This window comes from Onychomys torridus, chromosome 20 (genome assembly GCF_903995425.1).
Source record: "Onychomys torridus chromosome 20, mOncTor1.1, whole genome shotgun sequence".
Lineage (NCBI taxonomy): Eukaryota > Metazoa > Chordata > Mammalia > Rodentia > Cricetidae > Onychomys > Onychomys torridus.
This window is the reverse complement of record NC_050462.1, coordinates 33742613-33768230: the sequence shown is the minus strand read 5'-3', so window position 1 is coordinate 33768230 and position 25618 is coordinate 33742613. Positions and strand designations below refer to the sequence as shown.

The 25618-nt window shown below is 37.1% G+C and overlaps 1 protein-coding gene across 1 annotated transcript in view; it reads left to right on the top strand.

The window, feature by feature from the left end:
* The window catches only part of Trhde (thyrotropin releasing hormone degrading enzyme), a 395355-nt gene that overhangs the window by 115422 nt on the left and 254315 nt on the right, over window positions 1-25618 (top strand). The window contains 1 exon segment of the mRNA XM_036169607.1: window positions 8232-8358. Coding sequence (XP_036025500.1) covers window positions 8232-8358 — 127 coding nt within the window.

Below are 25618 nucleotides of genomic sequence, written 5' to 3'. Positions count from 1 at the left end.
TGTTCCTCATAATTTACACAGCAAGTAACATTAATTTCTTAGTACAACGAATAATTAAACAGGCTAGAAAAAAATCCGTAGACAGAAATTTAGTTTCAGTGTCTTCTGAAGCAACTCAGCGGTATGAAATCTTTCCAAATTCTTTACCTACAAAGTCAGAATTTATTGCTAATGCTATACTCATTCCACAGGTGAATTTTGTGAAGATAAAATTTAAAACGTCAGGGAAGTTGTGTAAATTATTAGGAGACAGTGTCTAAATTTATTTAGTGGAAGATTTCAGCATGTTTCTGACAACTATGTGTTCATCCTTACTTTTTTTTTGCTGTATATTTCTGTTGTGTACATATATTTACTTTCTTTGGGCCTTTCTAATATAACAAAATGTAGATTTTTATATGTAAGTGTCTAAATAATTGATTGCCCATCTTCACTTCTGTGGTGCACAGTCTGAGTTCCACTGAATCATCTGTTCTGTGCAGAGGGTTTCTCTGATGAGACGGTGTAAATTAGAAGCCCATTGTGACCTGATGTCATAAGACCTCATTCCATGTCTTCTCACTGTGGCGCAAGCTTCCTGAGAGGGGAGACCTTGACTTGTTTGCTTACCTTTAGGCACTCATCACATGAAGAGTTGCCTGGCAGTCAACAGATGCTTATTAAATATTAATCAAATATGTAGAACCCTATCATGATCTCCTTAAACAGTATGCATTGCTCTTATTCTAAATTACACAACTATCAGAGAATCACTTTGAATACTATATCTGAAGTTCTCTTCCATGTGATTCTGTTCCGAAGAATATTCTACCCTCATAGTGTCATATGTCTATTGTTAGTGCCATCCTTAAGTAGATAGCATTCTTTCCCGCCAAATCCACATGTCATGGTAACATCCTTCCCAACATGCTTTCTAAGTAGACAATTTAGTTTTCAGGACAGCTGATACTTAATTACTACCACTGTTTTTGCGTGAAAATGATGCATGAAAGAGATTGAAGAGATTTGCCTATAGTATTTTTGTTCTTTCTGGTGGTTAAAACATTTAAACTATTATAAAGAGCTTGAACAAGCATTTTAAATACTGATGGTCTATAAAACTATATGAAGGCTACTGGGTCCAACAGGCATTATCACTTTATTTTTAGTGATTAAATGTATGTTTACACATTGCTTCACTTTCATTCATAGCTCTGAAGCATGGTCATAAGGGTGGAACTATCAGAATAAATTTCTGGAGTCAGTGTATTATTCTTCTTTGTCCAGGTTACTCCAGTAATTTTTGTAAATCACTATGAAGTTCACAGACAGTTTAGGGAATAATAGAGCAGTGTCCAAGGGTAAATCATAGAGAAAAGTTACTGACTAGTTTGACTGTATTTTCAAGGGCGAGAAAAATGCAAAGGAATAAGATTATGCACAGAAAATCATCTTTTCATTTTTCACAAACTAAATGAGGACTAGATGTGTCAAATTCAGGCAAATTAATATGACACACCAATCTCTCATGCATGTTATAATGAACAGGTTATGATCAACTCTTACCTCTGGCCGGCACTTTGAACAGGGACCCAGGGAAGCTAACCTCCCACAAGTTGGTAAAGGTTGGCAGTGAGAAATCTGAAGCTCCAACTCTCATGTGCCCATCTTAGTGTGATGTCTTTTTTTTCTGAATCTCAACGTCCGTAGAGTTGGGTTTATAGTTGTGTGTAGAAGCTCTACAGTGGACAGATAAAGCCTGGAAAGCAATTTACATTTTCAGAGCTGCACTCTTATCAGAGAATGTCAGAAAATGCAAATAAGCAGGTTTAATAAAATTATATTTCATTGCTTTTAAGTGATAACTGTGTTTTCATGAAGATTCAGTTTCCATGTCATGATTAAGTTGAGCCTAGTCAGTTTCAAAGGAGCAAACAACTGGGATGCTCTCCCCTCAGTAGAAAGGGAATTATCTCTAAATTCACTCCATTAACCACACAGGAATCACTCAGTTTGTGAACTACTTTGGCTGTTTCCCCTGATCCTTCAACTGGATCTCACTTGTTTCTGCAGGGCCCTGGTGTGAGCAACCAGAATACAGATTAGGTGAATCATTGTTCTTAAGTGAGAATGTGACTACAATTGGCTTTACTTGGTAACTAAAGGGCTTGTTCAAGAGCATTAGGATCAATTGAATGCATCCATCCATTCCTTTGCATTTCTATTGCCTCTCTTCAGTTTTAACTTTTACTATATTTCACCTGGATTTCTACACTACTGTAACCTATTTCCTTACACTTCTATTCTCTTCTAATCTATCATCTTTGCTGATGTCAATGCAGTCACTCCCACATCTCATTCTGATCATGGCATTCTGTGGCTCAAATCAAGTTACTGGCCTACACCCACAGTATTAAAGTCTTATTTTGCAACATGGCTTACAGGCACTCCTGTAACACGGCTTGCAATTTCTCTTTACTTGTCCAATTTATCACTGTGCATCTTCTCACTTTTCTAATCCACCTCTCCACATGCAATTTTAAGTAGTCTGCTATATAATCTCTCTGTTTATTTGCTTTGGGATATTTCTCAGAACTAGATTTATCACTTCCTTGTTTAAAATCTTTCTTTGCATCTCTGTATCTATTATAATAAAACACCTGTATTTAGCAGTTCCTTTGAAATCACATACTATTTGGTCACTGTTGTTGTTTTATGAAGCTTTGATCTGGTGGGTTGACAAGATGGCCCAGTGGGTAAAGGAGGTTGCCCCTAGAACTGATGAATTGAGCTCAATTTACAGGACATGCATGGTGAAAAGAGAGAATTGACTCTCAAAAGATAATGTCTCACATTTACATACATACTATAACCATGCACCCTCCAACAAATGAATAAGTAAATAAGTAGATAAATAAACAATGTGATACTTTGGTCCGGGATATTACACACGCTTCCATTTTGTAGCTTCTTACATCTAGCCCTTTTTCATCTCCAAATCCATCTATTAATAAATTGCAAGTGCAAAGTCACTTTTGCAGGCAAGGATTAGGACTCAAACACTATTATCTGGGGAATTATCCTGCCTGCCACAGAAGATCAAATAGAGCCAAAGACGATCAAATAGAACCACACTTGTAGAATGATATATCAGCCTCAGGAGAGCATGGTTATCTGAGCTTGTGTTCATATTCTTAAAATAACACGGCTCAGTCCTGGATAAGAGCTCTTACTACATCTAGTTTTTTCTTTTTTAAGTAAAAGATTTATTTACTTTACTTTGAGTGTATGAATGTTTGTCTGCATGGATGCATGTGTATCTGGTCTGTTCCTGATACCTAAGGAGGGCAGAAGAAGGCATTGGAATTCCTGGGACTGCAGTTACAGATGATTGTGGGCTTCTATGTGTATGCTTGGAAACAAACCTGGGTGTTCTGCATGAATAGCAAATGCACTTAACTGTTTAGCCATCTCCATAATGTCCCAGATTTATTTTTTTAACATTCCAGTTAAAACATTTGCTCTTCTGAGACATAGGTCCTATTTCTTAGGAACTGTATATACCTGTAAAATTACATTCTTTGGTTCACTCATTTATCAAATGCTTATATACCTTGTACTTTGTACAGAATATTTTTACCTGAAAACATAATATTTTCACATGGTTAGATAGAGTAGATTAAATTCTTTGCCCCTATTCAAGTTATATTCATGGAAAGAAAACAGCAAGAAGGGCTGGAGAGATGGCTTAGAAGTTAAGAGACTATTCTTCCAGAGGTCCTGAGTTCAATTCCCAGCAACCACATGGTGGCTCACAACCATCTGTAATGAGATCTGGTGCCCTCTTCTGCCCTGCAGTCATACATGCAGACAGACAATTTTAACATAATAAATAAAAAAAAGAAAGCAGGAAGAAGTAAAATGGGTGACCACAACACATGCTTTGTTGAATGGTAGTATCTTAGGATAAATAAATCATGGAGACAGTACCAGGGCAGTATGAAGGTTTCTCAGAGTGTGAAATACTTGGGCAGCTATCTGATGATGGTGAGGGCATGAGTTGTGGAGATATGAAGGGAGAATTCTAAAGCCTCGAGTTTGGTAGGAGCAGCAGCAAAGCAGTAGAAATAAAAGCCAGAGAGCTAAAAAAAGAAAAAAAAAAGCAAATGTCTGTATGATTTTGGCATCTTAAAAAACAAAACAAACAAAACAACAACAACAACAACAACAACAACAAAGAAAACAAAAACCCCAACCCTTGGGATTACCCTGAATGAGATGGAGAGATGGTGAAAAGCAGACGAATAACATGATTTGATTCTGATGCATCAGAGAGATTTTGATTCCTGTGTCAAGAACAAAAGAAATAGCTGGGCCCGGAGTGGTAGGAGTGGGGTAGTGAGAAGAGCAGGGTTCTGGGTGTCTCTTGAAGGCAGAGGCAATAGGATATGCTGGGATGCGAGGCAGAGAGAGAAAGCAAGGATGATACTGACACGTTGGGTACAGACAGCTGGATAGAGTGCAATTAACTGAGATGGGGAAGGTTTGGGGAGCAGCCGTGTGTACAGGTCAGCAGGAGATCACTTTTAGAATCTGAAGTCGGAGACTCCAAGTGGAGATGTCAAGTGGACAGTGTGTGGTCAATGATTTGGGAATCTCAAAAATTATTTGGTAAGTCATCAGTTTGGAAGTCATACTTGAAACCACCAAGCTAGATGCTATAATTAAATGACCAAGTGTAAACACAAAAGGAAAGAGGTCTGTGGATTGAAATGAGGATGCAGCTGTTTCAAGGACCTTAAATATAATCAACTAATTGTAAATTCTGATGGGTTGAGCACTGGATTAGAGGTTGGATTTGCCACCATGTGGCAAATTACTGATCCTCTTGAGAACAGTTCTAGTTCTAGGAGGAACAAAAGTTGTGTGTTTTCCTGAGTGTGAGGGAGATTAGAAACAGGGAGTGTAGATAGCCAATGCCTTGCTGAAACCTGTTATATCTCAGGCTTTAAAGTGTTCTGGCTTAGATGTTAACTCACACATTTTTCTATGAGAATTCTAACTGGAAGATCTATACAGAATTCAAACAAACAAACAGACAGACATAGGAAGTTGGTTGTGGTGGCTCATATATACAATCCCAGCACTTTGGAGACTTAGGCAGGAACGTCAGGAGCTGGAGCCCGCCAATCTTGTAGAAAAGTCCTTGTCTGAAGAAAATAAAATAAAGCAAAAACAAATAGCAGCAACAAAAATTATAAGAAAGAATACACCGTGAAAGCAAAAGATGATATGGAACTAAAGGGGATGCTTTGGGAATGATGTCTTTGAAAAGATGAGGGGATAAGATATAGAGGGTTTAGCTTTGTGTGTCTGTTGAGTGGAAAGACAGAATGTGCAGAGCTCTATTTCTTGGGTTGTATTTTTGTTGGTGATTTATTTGTTTGTTTTCCACACACTGTGAACCTCTTAAGAGCAGTAAGTATAAATGTCTTGTTCATTTTGTAGCAGGGGTTTTATTGTTCTATTTCTATTCCCTAGTACATTGCCTGACACAGAGCAGGCATGCAATAAATGTCTGCAGTGGAAAATGAAGATGTTGTGTTAAGCATGTGTCCATTTTGTCTTTGCATTCAAGCTGGATTATTTCCATCAACTCTTGACAACCAGATTGATTTAATTGTGTTTCTCTTGCTTGGCTCTACAGAATGCTTGAGTGACTGAGGAAGTTGATTGACAGACGTGATTGTGTTTCTACCCAAATCAACTGTGCTGCCTAAATGCTAAGTCAGTGACCCTTGTTATGTCGAGTTGTGGTTTCCCTGCTATGGATTTAGTATCAATTTACCAGTTACTTATAAGGGACTTTCTGCAAACCTCGTCTTTCCTCAGTGTCCATCTGCTGTTTGTAGTTTATTTTGTTCATACAGAACCCATGACTACCTGTCATCCACTTCCCCTAATTACTGAGAAGGTCCTTGAGAATGGTCATGACACGTGCATTGCTCTTTGTCTTCTGTTTTGTGGCTCTTTTGGTTAGGCAGACAGCATGTGTTCCTGAGTATGAAATGAAAAATGCTTAATCTTGGATCTGGTACAAAATAAAAGTACCAAAGGAACAGTTTTATGGTTGAATTAATGCATAATGGACAATGGACAATGGTCTCTGGTGGATGCTGCCAGAGCACAGGCTGTGTCTTCTTTCTCATTGGGTGTGTTCAAGTGCCCATCTCTGCTTGCTTGCTTTATATCCCCTTATCCTGCTTCCCTCCCTGACTTGTAAGCCATCTCTGCCTATGGGTGCCTTTAAAGTTAGCGTGCATGTATTTACTAAGTTTCAAATTTTATTAGTGTTTTATTTTTTGAGAATTTCTTATAACATATTTTGATTAAATTCACCTCAATTCCTCCCTTAAACTCCTCCCTGATCCACCCCCATTTCTATACCCCATGTCTTTTTTTTTTTTTAAAGTTTAATAACATATCTGTCCATAGCTCCTCATGAACCCCTTGCCATTCCATTCTGGAGTGTTGCCTGGTTTGATCATGTACAGGCAACCTTGCCTTCTGTGAGTTCATGAGTACAGTGATTCTCTCATGTGTTGAAGAGACTTTGGAGAGCTTTTATTCCTAAATCAAATGGGTAGTCATCCTCTCTGAGGACTTTTTTGTTTTGTTTTTGGATTACGCATTGCACATTTGCAAAGAGCTGATGTCATGGCAAGGTAGTTCCTGCCTCTCAGAGTGGCAGGTTCTACTGCTGTTATATGTAGATGGTCCTGTCCTGGTAGCTTTTGGTGTTATACCATTCCAGTGAAGACTGTTGATGACTATCAGTTAGATTTGTCATTTGATTTTGCTGACAGGGAGTAAGTAGTTTACAATTGCTATTTAACTTAGCAGATATTTTGTTGAATTATGTGTCTCCCTAACATGAAAAACAAAAAGTATTTTCCTTGTATCAACCCAATACCTTTTGACTGTACATCTTTTTTCTCTCTTAGGCAAGGATAATAGAGAATTAATTGTATAAAACTGAATATAGCTTTTTGTTTTCTTGTTGAAAATATCCATTTGGTATACTGAGTAAACCACTTATTTTTTTTTTTTTGTAGTGATTTAAAATAGACACAGACTCCCTTGTTTGTAAAATGGAATTGGGAGTAATGTGTTTTAGAATTGAAAAGCACTTCAGCAACTAGCTAGTGGCCAACAACATCATTTTATAAATAAGACCCAAAGAAGTTAAATGATTTATTCAATATCCCCCAGCTTTGTTAGTGTCAGAGTAGGACTAGAATCCAACTCCCATGCTGCTATCCTTTGTACGGCTGCATGAAATGCATACTTCTTATTCAAAGAATTGATATGAGGATTAGGGACCACATCTGTGAAAAACAGATTTAGCCTTTGGAAGGAAAGATGCTGGATAGCTTTATGAAAACTAATCTCATTTTAACCTTTTCTATACGATTGTTAGCTTTGTTCAGTTTTATGTTTCTCACTTTGGGACCTTTTTATTTTGGCCAAGGACTAGATAATTTATGATGCTTGTTTTAAAAATCAATAATAAATTCTCAGATTGTCTTAAAAATATGAATTACATCAGCTAGTTTTGAATCTAGGAGCAGGTGCAGACAGCCTTCCAGAGTGTTGGTTGCTGATGTACATGAAAAGTTTTCTGTTCTTATGCTGTATATTTGGAATAAAGACAGTTGATTTCAAAAGAACAAAAATTAGAAAAAGGAAGCATAAGTGAGATATATGTACATAGACACATGTTTGTGTGTGTGTGTGTGTGTGTGTGTGTGTGTGTGCGCATGCGCGCGCGCGCACACGCGCATGCAAACATATTTTTCCAATCTGGTAATTCTTCCAAAGCTTGATATAGCATGTCTTAATAGACCATGAGTTTTCTCTCTTGCTGAGCCAGGGATCCATTATACTAATCCACCATGCCCTCATATCTCTAGCAAGCACATGTAAGTGATAACTTAGAATATTTATTTTGACGCAAGGTGTATAAATCTTCTCTATGTCATCCTGGAAAGTAAGGAAATTGTGACTTGCTCAACTTGGCTACGTCAATTGTTTAAATTTGGCTCTTTCTCCACAGTGTGTTTTGATATATAAACAAGAACCCTGTTTAATTTTATACTATCCAAAGTGATTTGTGCAGATTCATATGTGCAGGGAAAATAAAATTCAAGTACCAAAAGGCTAAAGTAACTTTTATATATATTTTTAATTAGGTCCGATTATATGCAAGACCTGATGCTATCAGAAGAGGATCCGGGGACTATGCTCTCCACATTACAAAGAGATTAATAGAATTTTATGAAGACTACTTTAAAGTGCCCTATTCTTTGCCAAAACTAGGTAAGATTTCTTGGTTATTTTATTGAAAGGACTCCTGGAAGGTGGAATTTCTTCTTCATCATTAGTTAAAGCATCCAGCAGCATAAAATTCAATGGTTTATATTTTTAGAGATGAGGAGCACAAAAATAAATTCTTCTGAAGAGGTAAAATAAGATTAATGCCCTGGAGTCTTGCCAGCAAGTGCTCATGGGAACTAAAGAAGGCATTATGTGAGTCAGAATCCCAAAAAATAACCCAAATAGCTACAATTTGTTAAATACTTCCTATGGAAGGGTGCATGCCAAAAATCAAGTTTAAATGCTACAATGACCATGTGGATAGATGCAATTAGGGCACATTCCATAGAAGGGGATCGAAGGTGTTTCCTAGCATTGAGACAGGCCAGGCTTTGTGACTGTCAGAACTGGCCGATATTGAACACAGAGCTGACATGGATAGCCTCTCTCTCTCCAAATTGTTAAATGTCAGATCTTAATGAATTGGCTTTCCTCTAGATTATTTTTTATGATTGTATTTGTAGTACACAGTTAAGCTAATAAAAAAGTGACAGAAGGGAAACTTGGTATTAATGGAAATTGTTGTAATAATGGAATGTTCTTGTTCGCATTCTTTCTGTAGAGTGAATGTGTTCAGTAATTGTTGGTCCTGTGAATAAATGCATTAATGTATTATTCTAATCTGAATGAGGCTGCACTTTTGGCAGGAAGTGAGCTAGAATGTTCCAGGACATTATAAAGGGTGCATATATGCATTAGAAATGTTGAAGTTACTTTCCCTTTTCAGAAACTTGGTTTATATGTGACATCATAATGGTCCTTTGTTCCCTACTCCCCCCTCTCTTGTCAATTTTCTTCCCAAGTGTATTTTCTTTTTGTCAGAATCCACATAAGATACATTTTTTTTTTTTTTTTTTGGTTGGGAAGAATAAAGTGTTTATTTGATCAAAAATGTTAGTTTGAACCACAGGCTCACCTCCCCCGAGAACCAGGCCTATTTCATTAAAGTCTCTACCTGCTGTGTAGCATTATTGGTCATACAATGAGTAGTTCAGAAAATAGAATAGCTGGCATCATCATCTCTGGCCATGGCATTCCATTTTAATGAACTGTATTGCAAACCAGCAAGATCTTTTGGAAATATTCACTCTTCACCTTGATAGACCAAGTTTTGTTTCAAATAGGCTCTGTACCCTTTCCTTTTTGCATCCATATCCCTTTTAGAGTCTGTTTCACGGAGATCTCACTGGTAGTCACCCAAGGCAGACTGCCTGACCTTGTTTGCATGGGAGGTGCTGCTATTCTCTATACCGGGTACCTGGGAACTTCCCAGCTTGACCTTAATGTAGAATTCACAAGTGCTTCTGTTGCCAGTTCAGCAGGAGAAATAAAATGTGGGTCTTTCCCTGTCCCATTCAGACCAGTAATTAGCAGAGGAACTCAATTTATAACTTCAGGGGGTTCCATGTAACTGTCAGCTTGCAGCAGGATTCATTCCTGCTCCTCCATTTCACTCACAATTGAACTTTGCAGGCTTTCATCTGCAGAAAAAAAGCTTTATTCACCATTACTATTATTTGTTAAGCTACCTTATGGTGTAGATAATTGCATGATTTGACTTCTCCGAGCATACTCCTTTTTATATATCCAGGGGAGTTACCACAGCTCAGGGTGCTTTATGAAATTTCTTGTAAAGGTCTACTTATTCCATATGTCTGTAGATGTATATGCTAATGGATTTATAAGTATGCTCTCTAAATATACCTTACATAAAAATACCTAGTCACAAAATCATTTTTGACAAATCCTCACCTTCCATCACATATTATGAATTTTACTTTAAGTAAAATTTATATTCACTAGCTCAGTCTTTGTTAATGATGCCTGTAGATGTATTCTAGATTTTAACTGAGACTGCTTTGAACCTTCAGGTTTGTCAAAAATTGTTTTCAAGGCTCATTCTACCCTTCTTTCCTTTCCTCATACATTCTATAAGCATTTAGTAAGAGCCTACCAAAGTCATTTTTTCATATGATGAAAATACTGTAGTGACTAAAATAGAGAAAATTCCTGTCCTAGAGATTTCATTCTACAAGGTGGAGACAGACAGTAAGGCAATTAGTAACAAATACAGCTTATCAGTTGGAGATAATCATTTAAACAGCTGTGACACCTCCCAGTGATTCTAGCACTAAAGAGCCTGAAGCAGGAGGATGACAAGTTTGAGGTCTGGGCTCTGTTGTGAGACCTGGTTTAAATCAATCAATCAACCAACCAACCAATCAATCTATCAATTATAATAAATAACTAGAATAGAAGGTTAGGAAGTATGTGATGGCTAGATGTGGCATGTGTGAGAGGCTGAGGCTTTTAAAAATTAATTATAGTTTTTAACATGGAAGTATTTATTTGGAAGAGTTTAGAAATCAACTCAAGAGAATGAAAAAGTGAGCCCAGTGGAAACCTTGGGACATGAGTTATTATTATTAAAGGGAACAGAGTGGCTAGAATTTGAACTCAGATTTTAATGGTGTGTTTGAAGACTGACAAAGAGGCAGCCATGCCTGGGAGAGAGTGAGTAGAGGGGTAGGCTCTTTGTCTGAATGTAAGTGGATCAGAGATAACGCAGAACCAGAAGACCTTCCCCTCCCCCCTACTCTCTGAGAGTCCAAGCAGACCTAGAACAGACCATGTAGCCCAGAGAGTCCCCAAACTCACAACGATCCTCTTACTCAATATCCCAAGTCCTAGGGTTGCAGGCATAAGCCACTACACCAAACTTGGATCTTCTTTTGTAAGAAGCCATTTTGCTCTGATTTACTTCTGAACATATCATTTCTGAACTTCTCTCTTATGTTCTGTTTCATCTATAATGCTGAACAGCTTAAGTTCATTGACTGTGGCTCACCTCATGCTAACTTATATCTAAGGATTTGCGTTTTAACCCCAAGTAGCCTATGGCGAGAGTTCCTTGAGAGGAATTTTAGTGCTTCTTGTTAGGTTAGGGTGCTAATTGATTGTCTTTGATTGCCAAAGCTGTTTCTTTATCATTTTAAGTCAACATAATCTGACAGTGTACTCAGCATGATTTATTTTAAGATCTGTAAATTGGGCTATTAAAACCATTTGTATGAGGTGTATAGAGTTTCTGCTTCTTGGCATTGAGCTATACAATAGAACAGAGTACACTTGCTATAATACAACAAGACATTCTATGTCTATGTCTATTTCCATGAGCACCTGGGCTGTTTTATATGTAGTATAAAGAACATTGTAGACATATACAGAATTGAGTTATCTTTCATATTACATACAGAGCATATTGACAGCAGAACAACAGCAACTGTGTTTGTGTTTATGAAATGCAGGTTACTCTTAAGAGCTGTGTATGTTTTCATCCATTTATTTATTACCATGGCCTTTTGAAGTAGTATCCACTACTTCTTAATTTTCCAGATGAAGAAATTTAGGGATTTCTGTGAATAATGTGAATAGATCATACAGATAATAATTAATGGATTAGGAGTTCAAATTCAGAATTCCTTTCAAAACCAATTTTAAAACTTTAGACAACTCAGAGGTTAAAGCAGGGATCACTTTAACAAAGTGAATTATCTGACGATGAGTGGAATAATATTATCTATTTTTGTTAATTTCTTACTTCTAAAGTAATAATACCTAGGTCCATTGCAGAAAAAGTGGAAAGGAAAGCTATGAAGAAACAAGTCTGGGGAGTGACAACAGCATCAACATGAAGATGTATCTAACTATTGCCAATATGTTTTCATCATGGATGTTTATAAGTTGATTAGCTGGCAGATAAAATGACAGGCACAATATTTTGTTACTTACCCCATTTAGGTTTCAATTAATTATGGCAGATAGTCTTCAGTTTTCCTTTGCTACTGTTCTGTAATTTGTAAATCGATGTTTTGTAAAGGAGTTTGCTTGATTGCTTCTTTTCAAGACACAGCACATTTACTTTTATGGGGAGTTCATTACCTTCCTGGCATGATGCTGTGATCGTAGAGGGGGCACAGGTATTTTGTCACAACAATTTCTGCCCTCAAGGAGATTGTGAATATGTTGAGGAAAGAATACAGTATTTACAGGGATGAATGAATTTGATACCCATACCCACAAAATATAAAATATAACCAAGCAGTTTAGTTTTCTAGGGTAATATTTAATACCACATTAAATGAAGAGTGGAGTTCTCTGCTATAGACATGAAGTGTACTTAGAGATAACCCTCATTTTTTTTTTTTTTTTTTTTTGTGAATCCAGCGAAGAGTGGCAGGAAAGAATGGGGAGAGGTCATCTTGAGGATTGTGTAAGGCAGGAGCCCATGTGTACCTGGGACTCTATGAATCATACCAATGAGTCCACATTTTTCTAGAATGGAATATTGAAGTAGAAGGATAAATTTTCTCATTAGAGTTTGAGAATAAGCAATACTGGTTTGGATGATAGATTTTTTTTTTTTTTTAGCAATAATAGACATATCTGGTGTTTCTGGTTTTGCATGTATGTGTATGAATGTGTGTGTGTGTGTGTGTGTGTGTGTGTGTGTGTGTGTGTGTGTGCGTGTGTAGTGGTAATGCATGTGGAGGTCAGAGATCAAGCTCAGGCATCTTTCTTCAGTAACTGTGCACTTTGAGTTTGAGACACAGAGCTTGCCTAATGATTCACTTCTATTGAAACATTGATTTTATTAATTTATTTCATCTCTAGTGTTCCATTTAATCAGGAGCTTGAGGCTCATCATTTCAGGTAGGCCAGCCAGCAAGCACCTGAGATCTTTCTGTCTCCACCTCTCCAGCACTCTGAGGACAAAGATGTCACCACAGCTAGCTTTCATAGGTTCTGGGTTCTAGTTCAGATCTTCATGTTAGACTGTAGCCTTTTGCGTACTGAGCTGCATTTCCAGCCCTGACATATCTTTTTGTTGCAGTGTTGATGAGAGTTTCAATGTTGATCTGCTACTTGCAAGGAATGAAACCTCCTGAAATATTTCATGATGTAGTAGAACACATATACACACACACTTATGCAATAATTTGAAATATGCTAACAGTATATGTTATTAAGTTTTCGTTTTTTGTATAGACTACTAAACATTTTACCTCTTGTGACATTTGCTTTTAAGTGGTGAATAAAGTTTTATTTAATTTGATATTATTATAATTACCATTTTATATCAATTGTAAGTCTTACAGTTTGAGACTTATTTTGATATTTATAAAAATATGAATTTTCTTTTCTTACCTTTAAAAAAAGCAAATAATTACTATAATGTGCATATTAGTTAAAGTCCTTATGTAATATTGCCTTTTAAGATAAAATATTAGGCTTCTTTGTGTGAAACATGAATTTACTCTCAAAACGCTTCCTTCAGTCAGAATTCCTCAAAGAATTCTGTCAAGAGAGATAGGAGTTTAATTAAAGGTGGGAAAGAAAGAGATTATTTTGAGAATTGTGTAGGAGAGGAACCTTGGACTCCATGAATCACATTGATGGAGTCAATATTTTTTCTACAATGGGATAGATGGCATATTGTAACTGTTCAATTTTGCAGTTTCGGGGGGGGGATCTATTGTGGGTCTTTTGTGGGCTTTGGCGATTAGTGCCTTCATAGGGGCTTTGGTACAACAGAGCATTGCTTTTTACTCTAGCAAGTCCTAGTGGGAACTAAGTCTTCAAGCGGCTACCCTGTCCCTCTTTCAAAATAAGAAACATAGTCTATATTTTATGAAGGTAACTTATTTTGGAAAAGCCCATGACCTAGTAATTTTTCTTATAAACCAGAAGGATAGTTATAATTTCTTTCAATAAGAAATGTTTTATATGTTTCTAACCCCATTCTGACAACCATTTGCCTTAAAGCAACACCAAATCCTATTAAAATAGACACAGTTATTCCAACATTTAACAGTTATTTTAGCACGATTTAACAAGGCATTTTATTCCTTCATTAATTATTCTATAATATGGCCATTTAACTGCTCTTGTTAAGCTATTTTGTAGCTATTACGTGCTGTATACTTTCAGGGCTACACTAACAAACAGAACTTATATATGGTACTCACTATTTATGATATTTAACCACTAATAAAAAAAACAAACGAAATACTAAAGATGAAAGAAATCAATGAAAACAATGAATTTCAGTGGGAATGATGCACAAGATTATTACACTATAAACAAGCAAGCCATAATGGTAAGTGGAGTATTTAATGTAATACAAACTAAGTGTAAGGCTGAGTTAGCTAATTAATTCAGCAGGCATTTATTGAGTAGTTACTATAAACATTGTATTCCACAATGGTAACAAGTTGTTGCATTTTCTGCTAAGGACTTCCAATCTAATTTTTAAAAGTTCTCAAAATTATTTTGCTGACTTGACAGTGTTATTACATATTCTATTTGCTTGATGCCTTCCCCACTTCTTCCTTAGTTTTGAAACTAAGAGAAATTTCTTGAGAATTTCAGACATTCACAACTTTGGGATTCCTCCAAAGCCTATTTTTACTAACTCAACCAGGGTTTAACTTAAGGCATATTTACGATGAGGCCTCCAACACATAGTTTTACTTATCTGAGCAGAGACATTTGGCTCTTAGATTAGGAGATGACTTGCCAGTGATTATACATTTGATAACTGCATAAGCCTTCTGCCTTACACTCTACTCTCCCACCCTGATGACCAGGAGTAATAGGGATTAGTCTAGAAGAGATGGGCCTTCCCTTTGTGTATCTGTGTCATCCTCTCTTCTCACTTACTCAAAGACATCAATTCTTCAGTTCTCTGCACATTTCAGTTTTCCCTCTTTCCTAGTTCTTGATCAATCAGCATTAAAAGTGTGGTGTTGTTTTCTCAACTCCACTAACTACACGTCCACTTACTCTGGCTGCAGATCCATCTTTTTCCTTCCTTGTAACAGCTAAACTGCTTTGAAAGGATTGTGCATGTGCACAGGATCTGATTTCTCTTTTTCTTGTCTTTCTTGAAAGGCCTCTGCGTATCAGCCTTTTGCCCTCAATCCTGCACTAAAACGTCCCGAGTTCACTAATGCTTCCACACTGTAAACCCCACCATCAGTTTTCAGTCTCCATCTTCAGCAGATTCTGACACAATTGTTCTCCCCAACTCCTCAAGATGCGACTTCACTTTTTCATTTTTGTCTATCTTTCAGGACAACACATTTTTCTTTGTTCTGTTCTCATCCTACCCCTTACTCCCTTTAGATCTCTCTAGTTGCTTGTGTGCTTCGGGAATCAACTTTGGTATCTCTTTTCTTTGTTACTGACTCTGGTGGAATGTCTTTTGTGGTCCCATCTAGTCTTCCCAACACCTAACATGATCTGCTGATGCTGATGATTTATAGATTTGCGTCTCAGACTTGTTCGCTTGAGTTTAACTTTCCCTTTCTCCCTGGCATCTGCACTTGGTGGCACAGGGGAAGAAAGCAGAGTCAACATAAAGTGCTGTTTTCCTAGATGGTCAACATGGATGACTTCTGCTTCCCCTGCCCCAACCTATTGCATGAGTATTTCTCCCCACCAATAGGCAAGCAATCAGTTCCGCAGTAATAGCCTTTTCTGGGCCCAGCACCCTTCAAGGGACTCCTAGTGTTAGCTGTCCTGAAGTTGTATCCATTAATGTTTGTGTATGGCATTTATTACATGAGTATATTTGAGTTCTGGATAATCACATAGAAATGTGATTGGGTAAAAGAGGTGGGGGGGGGGAATCTGTTCTAATGCTAATAGACTGTCTAGAGAAACTCAGTGAGGACTCTGATTAATTTCTTTGAGACTTTTGTGTATTCCATTCCTTCCTACACATTGTGGTACTAGAGCCCTTCTGAATGAAGATCTTTTTAATCTATTATCAGACAAAGTGGGACGCAGAGCTTTTTAATGGTTTTCCCCAAGACCAAAATGGGGGATAAAATTACATTTTCTATGGCTTGCCTTGGGAAAGAGAACTAGTTGTTATGACTGCCTTGGAAAGGGAGTTATGAGCAGGGAACCATGGAAAGCCATGCACACACACACACACACACACACACACACACACACACACACACACCATAGTATTGCAGATATGCACTGAGTATAAAAAGTTAACATGCTTAATGTAAACTCCAGACGTTAAGCCACTTTGAAAAAAAACTTGGACTAATCTTTTATTCCCACTCATCTAAACTCAGTAAGTCCACATGACTCCACATTTATAAACTCTATAATCTGCTCTTTTATCACCATTTTTTTAGTTACTCCTCTTATTCTAGCCTTCATGTTCTTGAGCTTATGTACTGAGTTTAACTCATGGGAGGTTGAGGCAGGGGGATTGTGAGTTTGGGCTAGCCTGGTCTACTTAGTGAGAATGTATCCTAAACAAAGCAACAACTAGAAGAAACAATGTTCAACATGAATAAAATATTCTTAAATGTTGTGAGAACATGGTGGCTGAATTTACAGATAGCACTTGATATAGAATTGCTCACTTTAACCATATCCAGCTTTAGGATGGCACAAAAAGGACTATGCTTCTAGCAGAAAACACACTTTGAATGTTTATTTTGTCCTGGATTAACAATATAAGGCTTGATATTCTTGAGTCTCTACAAAGCAGTTCTGAGACACAGATCCAGTGAGGCATGTAATCATGAGGGTAGATAGCTACTGCTCCCAGGTTCTGTTGGTTAGCAGTATTAAATACCTCTTCCATCTATGATAGGCTAACTGGGTTATTATGCCATCTTAAGACAGAGAGCCTATGTACAGACTTCCCACAATTAGTGTCAGAGTTATCTGGCAATGCTACTTGGCTAATCCACATCCTAATGACTCATCTTGCTCGAAGAATGGAACTGTTGGCTCCTTTGGTCTGGAATAGCCTTTGTAATATGGCCCACCCTGACACTTAAGCTTAATCTCCTATTTCTCTGTAGCTCAGTTTCTGTTTTTACTACTTGATTCTTGTTTTTTGTTTTTTTCTCCAACACACCAAACACTCTCTAACAAAAGGCCTTTGTCCCTGTTCTTCTTTCGGATTTGAAGATTTGTCCTACAGATATGGACACAGCTAAAGTACCTTCTTTTGAGATGAGATCTGATCAAGATATCTATCTATCTATCTATCTATCTATCTATCTATCTATCTATCTATCTATCAATCACCATAGCGACCACTTTCCATCTCTCTTCTATACTTCAACTTTTCTCACTAGCACCTCCTAACTTCACCCAGAATGCATTTTATTTGTATATAAATTATTTCCTTTACTAACTGTATCTAATCTCTTCCTTCCCTCTCTCTCAGAATGAAGTCTTTATGAGAATGGACTATTTTTAATGTATTCATTGATCTAATTCATTTTCCTGGAACTGTGCCTTTTCCAAAGTAGGCAACAAATCAATGCTTATACTTGAATGTATGAATGCCAACTCCTTTCCATTTCAACCATCTTTACCATAGAGAATAGGAGGAAAGAAAAGGGAACTCTTTGTCTCATAAAGTAAATGCAATATGATTTTTAGCTTATTAAACAAAAAACACAAGTGATACGCCCTATAAAATACTCCCTTTGGGTAAATGATGCAATACAAGTGGAAATGATACAATATGGCTTAGCTACAGCTGTTGCCATGTTGTTGTTGTTTTTATTAAGGATATAAATAAATTATTAGCCCAAAATGGATGAGCTCATGCCTTTAGAAGTAATAGCCATTTGGCTTTATGATCATACTCTAAAAAGGAGATTATTAAAAAGCTGATCTTTGAATTAAGGATGTTTTATAATCTAAAATAAAGTAATCATCTACTCATTCATCAACTTTTCCTCATTGTTCTTTGAAATGAAAATAGTACTTGACAAATATTTTTTGAGTGTCTATTATATAATAAACACCATTATACTTGGTACAGGAAAGTTACTATTAGTAGTTAACATGAGAGATTGCAGTCTTCAATTGGGCTTACACATTAGTGGAAATAAAGGCAGATGTGTACACACTTATATTTATAGTTATGGCTAGAAATTGATAACTGTGATAGAGAAAGAAGACCAGAGAAGAAAGTGATGTGTTGGTAGGAGAGGAGTTTTCAGTTTATATACGAGGATAACAAGGGATATTTTGCTAAAATAATGATACCTGTGTCAATATATGAAAGAGAGACAACTTAAGAAGGAGGGTGTCTGGCTTGTGGAGAAGCAACATGGAGACCAGTATGAATGAAACACAGTGGCTAAGGACAACACAGGGTGAATCCTTTAGGTAACCAGCAAGACGGTGAAGGATCTTGTTGAATGACCATTGAAAGTTGTGCATTTTCATATTGAGCAAATGTATTGTCCTTGGGAGGCCATAACAAAATGCCATAGATTGGATGGCTCAATTAATAGAAACATATTTTCAAGTGCTTATATAAAATGAAAATTTTAAAATAGGTTTCCAGTGTGGTATGCTCTGCTTGGGGCTTCTTTTCTAACTTATTGATGGCCCCCTTCTTTTTGATGCTTTCACATGGCCAAGAGAAAGCAAATACTCTGATCTAATCATGTGGGTCCTACTTTCAAGACTTCATCTAAATGTTATGTTCTCCCCAGGCACATTTCCTAATACCATCTTATGGACTTAGGCATTCAATATTGGGATGTGATAGGTGTGCATGCACATACACCCAGGATAGGGCAGTCTGTTAGGTATAATCCAGATTATCACATTGACTGCCTCATGCAGAAAAGATTGTTGAGAGAAGCCCAGAGTAGAGTGAATCTGATGTATCGAACCAAGAAATAACCCTGTTTTGAATCAGACTGGCAGTGTTTAAGAAGTGAGCAGATTCTATATATATATTTTGATAGGAGAGCCAACACAAGTTTCTGTATTACAACGGAACTTGAAATGAAATCTTGAGGTTTGTTCCTCCCAACTATAGTTGTGAAGACATGACAAGCTTGTAGTAGAAGTTTTCCTGTGTCCTGCAGCCATTCAGACCCAAGTAAACACACAGAGGCTTATGTCAATTACAAATTGAATCCCAATGGCTCAGGCTTCTTGCTAGCTAGCTCTTACATCTTTTTTTTTTTTTTTTTAAGACAAGGTTTCTCTGTGTAGCTTTGTGCCTTTCCTGGATCTCGCTTGGTAGACCAGGCTGGCCTCGAACTCACAAAGATCCGCCTGCCTCTGCCTCCTGAGTGCTGGGATTACAGGCATGCGCCACCACCGCCCGGCAAGCTCTTACATCTTAAGTTAACCCATTTCTATAAATCTATACTTTGTCACATGGCTTGTGGCTTACTGGTACTTTATGTCTTGGTTCTCATTGTGGCGGTTAGCAGCACATCCTCTCTCTCTTTTCTTCTGTCATGTCTCATGTTAGAATGTCCCACCTACCCTTATTCTGCCTCACCATTGGCCAAATAGCTTTATTTGTCAACCAGTCAGAGCAACACATATTTACAACATACAGAATGACATCCCCATAATTTCCCTTTTTCTTTCTATTCAAAAGGAAGGTTTTAACTTCAACATAATAAAATTACATATAACAAAACAGTTATCTAGCAAGTATTACATTTACAATATCTAGTCTATTTGTATTTGGCAAAATTAAAGAAAATATTCTGTCTGTCCTATATTTGTGAGTCCAAAGTTTCACATCTAATTTATCTTTTATCATAACCAAGGAAAATCATAATTGTAACTATCTAGTCTTCAACTACATTAAAGACCCCAGATGGATATATTACCTAAGTAAACAGGAAGAACATTGTAAGCAACTTCCAAAAATCTGGAATGACAGAGACAGCTGGCTACCTGGACAGTTACTCAAAGTTCTTTTGCAATGTTGGGGCATCCATATTCAGCTCATAGGCTTAGAGTCTCTCAGTCACTTTTCTCTGTGTCCTGTAGAATGTCTGGCACTTTCTTCTGCAAAGCAGGATCCTCAAGGACCATTTTTGCCTTACAAAGTTCAGTGGTCACCTTTTTATGGGTCCTGCATGTCCAGTCAATACAACATTTTGTCAAGCAGTCAAGGCAAGAACAGTTTCTTGCACAAATAGCCATTAGTGCGAAGAAGAAGATAAACTCCATATGGAGTGCTTTGATGCCCATCTTTCTCTTTGAAATAAATTGGTGCTGTCAGGAACAGACATGTCTCACTGTCCAGAAATTCTAAGTTTTTAAAACATTTTAAATCAAACTACTTGAACAACTATGATGTATGAATATATGTGGATGTATATTTTTATGATGCGACAGTGAAGGATAAATCCTTTTATGCTTCACTTTCTCTTCCTTGGCTCTTTGAAATGAGCATAGCAAGATAAATAATTTATCTTTTCTTCCAATTTTTAAAAAATGACTAATTTTATCTTTAAAATTATGCATATATGTGTGGGAATGTGAGTACCTGTGGAAGCAGAGGTGTCAGATACCTGGGAGCTGGAGCTGTGGACCACTGGGCTAAGGTGCTGGGAATCATACCCCATCCCCTGTAATCAGCACATGCTCTTAGCTGCTGTGGATGATTGGTTGGTAAATAAAACACTGATTGTCCAGTAGCCAGGCAGCAAGTATAGGCAGGACTAACAGAGAGGAGAACTGAGAGAACAGGAAGGCAGAAGGGGACACTGCCAGCAGCTGCCAGGACAAGAAAGATGTAAGGTACCAGTAAGCCATGAGCCACATGACAACTGACAGATTAATATAGATGGGTTAATTTAAGGTAGAAGAAGTAGATAACAAGAAGCCTGCCACGGCCATACAGTTTATAAGTAATATAAGCATCTGAGTGATTATTTTATTCATGGGTTGTGGGACTGTGTGGGCCTGGTGGCACCTGGACAGAAGCTCTCCAGCTACACTTAGCTGCTGAGCCATCTCTTCAGTCCCTATTTTCTGTATTTTCTAAATAGAGTAGCTGCACTTGGAACAAAATAATGGTTGTAATAATCCTCTTCTTCAAGTGAATTGCTTCCTTCACTGCCCATTGGTCAATCTGAAGTTAATTATACCCAAACTGGAATCTAAAGCCCTGGAGAAAGGGAGAAACATTTCATTAAAGTCTGGATGGGGGTTATTGCTGACAGTGGAGCTGACAGTCGGGCGATTTTCAAAGGAAGGTGACCATTCCCATAAACTTTAGAGCAAAAATACCTTATATTGAGATCAGAAGGTTTTTCCAATTAGTTTCATTTCAAGGAACTGAGACTGGGAGGTTGTTATGTAAATTAGGGGTAAACATCTAAAAGTCGATTGCAGCAAGATGCTCTATTACAGAGACACAGTCAAAATATGTTTTTTCTTTCTCTCTTTTCTTTTTCTCACTGTTATTGTGGCAGGACCATAATAACAGATGTTTGCATTGCAAACATACACAGGGATTACTTCTCTCCCAAGTTTAGGGGCTGCAGTGCTTATCATAATCAGGGTACCATCCCTTTTTTTCTTTTTTGCATTAAGGTCTTATGATCTTATTAAAGGTTAATGGGAAATTAATTAATTAGTTTGTTTATTTCTTTACCTTATACTGCTAGGCATTTTGTAATGTTAAACAAGTACTTTACCACTGTGCCACATTCCTAGCCTATGTTTTGTTTTGTTTTGTTTTTGTTTAGTTGTTTTTTTCCCTTTTGTTTGTTTTTGAGACAGGATCTCATTATGTACTTTCAGCTGTCCTGGAACTTACAGTCCTCCAGCTTTAGTCATTTGAAGGTCAGGACTAGGGATATACACTGCTGTGCCTGGCTTATATTGTAGGATGTATGCTTATAATCGTATAGGTGAGGTGCTTTGGTATTCCAAATGAGGACTATTCAGGTTATCAGTTCGTTTACAGAAGGAGGTGAATCCTCATCAAACTGTGTGTATCAAATTGGATAGATGTTTGTGAATGACTGCCAGAAAGGGGGAAAAACAGTCTTTAGAAAAATTCTAGCTGATATGCAGTATCATTTTGTGATATGTTGCGATTATTTTGAGAATGATTTTTTTAAAAATAAAATCTGCTGTTTTAAGTTTTTAACGTATGACTTTAGTCATCATGACACCAGAAGATTTAGGGGTGCTACAGAAAGTTTCTGAGAGATTTCAAGCAGAAATGACCTGTTCTTGATCTACCTTTAAGTATATATATAAAAAATGTTTATTGCCATCTTTGAGAATTTTCATGTGCTGTTTACATACTTTTAAATGTAAAACATACCAAAGAATAAAACCAACGTTAGCCTGTCAGAGAGGCTGTAGTACAGAGACAAACATGATAGCTATAAATGAAGGCTTCAGGGCATTCCAGAAGTGTCTTACAGGGGAATTTTGAGTGAGAGGGTGAGTCCCACATGCCATTTTTCAGTTGGAAGAATTTTAATGGTTTATTACTTAGATTCCTTCTTTATTGCCTTTATTTTTTCCCTTGTAGTTCCTGTCTTCATACAAGAAACTATTCATGAGTGACCTAGAGTGTGTCCTAAACATTACAAAATGCTTTTGAGATTTTAAATTGTTTAGTAAGTCTTTTTTATTTTACAGACTGAAAAATATTCACCGAGGTGTAAAGTAATTGGTAGTTGGTAATGTTTAGGATCATTTAGCTTGAGATACACCCTGCCAATTTTTATTAATATTAATAAAGCTACCTGGTAACTGGCATGAGACTTGATGGGCCAAATTCTCCTAGTGGGCAAAGCCAATATTCCACATCTGTAGCAAACGTATCTAATTTCTTGTGGACTGACCCTATGTCCCCCTCCCCCCCCAAAGTTAATGTGCTGGAGTTCTAAAACCCACTGCAACAGGGTTCAGCATACACAGTGATTAAAGGCAACTTAGGAATAATTAAGGTAAAGTAAGGTAATTTTAGTGTGTTTCTAGTCTGATAGGATTTGTAGATGTGTAATAATGGCAAGGGAGAGAGCAATAAGAGGTCATTCTTTCCCTTTCTGGTATGTGAAGACACAAGGAGATGGCAATCTATAAGCCAGGGAAAGATGTCACCGTACTGTCAAAAGTATGGACATCTAGCTACCAGAACTGTGAGAAAATATCATCTGTTTAACTGGCCCAGTCTTTGGTGTTTGTTCTAGAAGCTCAAGCAACTGTACACGTGTGAGTTTGAGTCATTTTTCGGTACTGTTTATATAGATGTATGCTGAGAGTTCCAATGAGGATAAGGCCAGAGTACTGTGGCAACCACTTGAATTATTCAGGCCTTTGTGGCATAATTCTATTTTATCCCAGTTACTCTGATCACTTAAAAAAAATACTGACATACCTTCTTAAATATGTTACTTTGTATCACCCTTCTTCAGAAGTCATTTAAATGTGACTAGAAAGAATTTCAATCATCAAATAATACTCCATAGTTAATAGTGTAGCAATCATCAAACTGTCTTTATAAAGGGTCAGACAGGAAATATTTTCAGCTTTGGGGACTGTACTAACTCAGTTACAGCTACTGAACTGTTTATTGTAACAAGGAAACTGCCTCAGATAACACATAAATGAACCAGTGTGGCTGTATTCCAATAAAATTTTATTTACAAAAGCAGACAGCTGGCTGGATCTGGCCCTTGGGCTGTAGTTCACTGAACCCCAAATTATTCCATAAGTTCAGTTCAGTACAAAAATTAAAATCCCTCTAAGGCCTCATTATTGACTTATTTTCTATAGGCTTCAGAATTAAACTGAAGTGGGTTGTTTCACATAACTACTGCAGCTTTTTTTTATTGGAGCTACTCATTTACACAGGGCAAATACAGAGTTTGCATGATAATGAAATTAATGTTTGTAGTAATATTATATCTTGTATACTATTTGTGAATATGTCCAATTATTAATACCTATATTTTATAGTGATGTATTGTACTTTTACACAAAATCATTTGCACATGATGGTACATATTCATTCTTCTTATATTATATACTCACTTCTCATATTACACAGCCCCTTGAAGACTTATGTTTTGATTCCCTCATATAATTTGTTTCACATTTTCACCTTACTTGAGTAATGTCTGAAAGCTTCATTTTTTTTTCTGTTAGAATGAGCACATCCATTTTATCTACAGCCTCTAATGGTGTATAAAGCCAAGAAGGAAGGAAGTAGAGATTAATGACTCTTCATAAAGACATTTAATCAGGCAACTGGACTCACTCTTCAGATCAATATCTAGTAATGCTAGATATTATTTTTATTTATTCAGTGTTTTCTTCCCTTCCAAGTCCGGAGTTCCCAAGGCCCATGTACAGGTCATGGCAGCCCATTTCAGAGCATGGGCCCTAGGAAAGTGACCTAATACAACTGATAGCACTCTGAGGAGAAGTTGTTGGGAAAGTGACTTGAGGAAGGGCAGACAAAAATGTAAGCACTTTCAGAGAACACACAGCATGCTTCAGACTCTGTCGTAGTCTTAAACCTCGCAAGTGGCAAAATTGAAGATCTGTTCCCCACTCTGTCAGGTTTTGTGTATTTGTTGTCAAACAACATACCAGTCACCAAAGATACAAGATGAAGAAAACCCACAAATAAATGATCACACAAGAGAAAATCCGCTGATGCTCATTCTCGGATGGAGGTTGATGTACTTTGATCGATACAGAGCTGTGTTAGAGTTGACACATTGTTTTGTACTGAGCCAAGAGAGGGAATTTGAGAATGCTGAGCTCAGATGTGAAGTATGTCACAAGTACCACAAAGTCGTTAACTATATTTCATGGACATGCTAAAGCTTGCTGTTAACAAGTCTTTTATTTTGCTTACTGGAATCATGGCTGTATGTCTGTATAACTCTCTTGCATTTGCTTACTAAAGTGTCTTGTGGAGAGAGGAAAAAAAATCAAATTATAATTAGCAATTGCAAGGGTGCAATCCTAGCTCAGGTATTTCTTCCTTCACTGGGGTCAGCCAGAGCTTAAGAAATGTAGTTTAGACAATGAATTGCGTTTATTTGTAGACCATAAAATAAGTTATCATCAGGATTACTTTAATATTGCTCAATTTAAATCTGCTAATAGTCAACAGGGCCTCATAAATGGGACAAGGTGAATTTTCCTGAGCTCCCAAATTATGAATGCAGAGAAACTTGATTAGTAGTCCAGATAGTAGATTCTGAGGATTCCAGTTTCAGGGGGATTTAAGGGAAATACAGAAAGCAGCAAGTATTCTTGGCATGATTTGTGCTGCCTTCACCTCCCCACACAGTAACAAATTGCCTAAGGGATTAGCACAAAGATGAAAGTCATAATT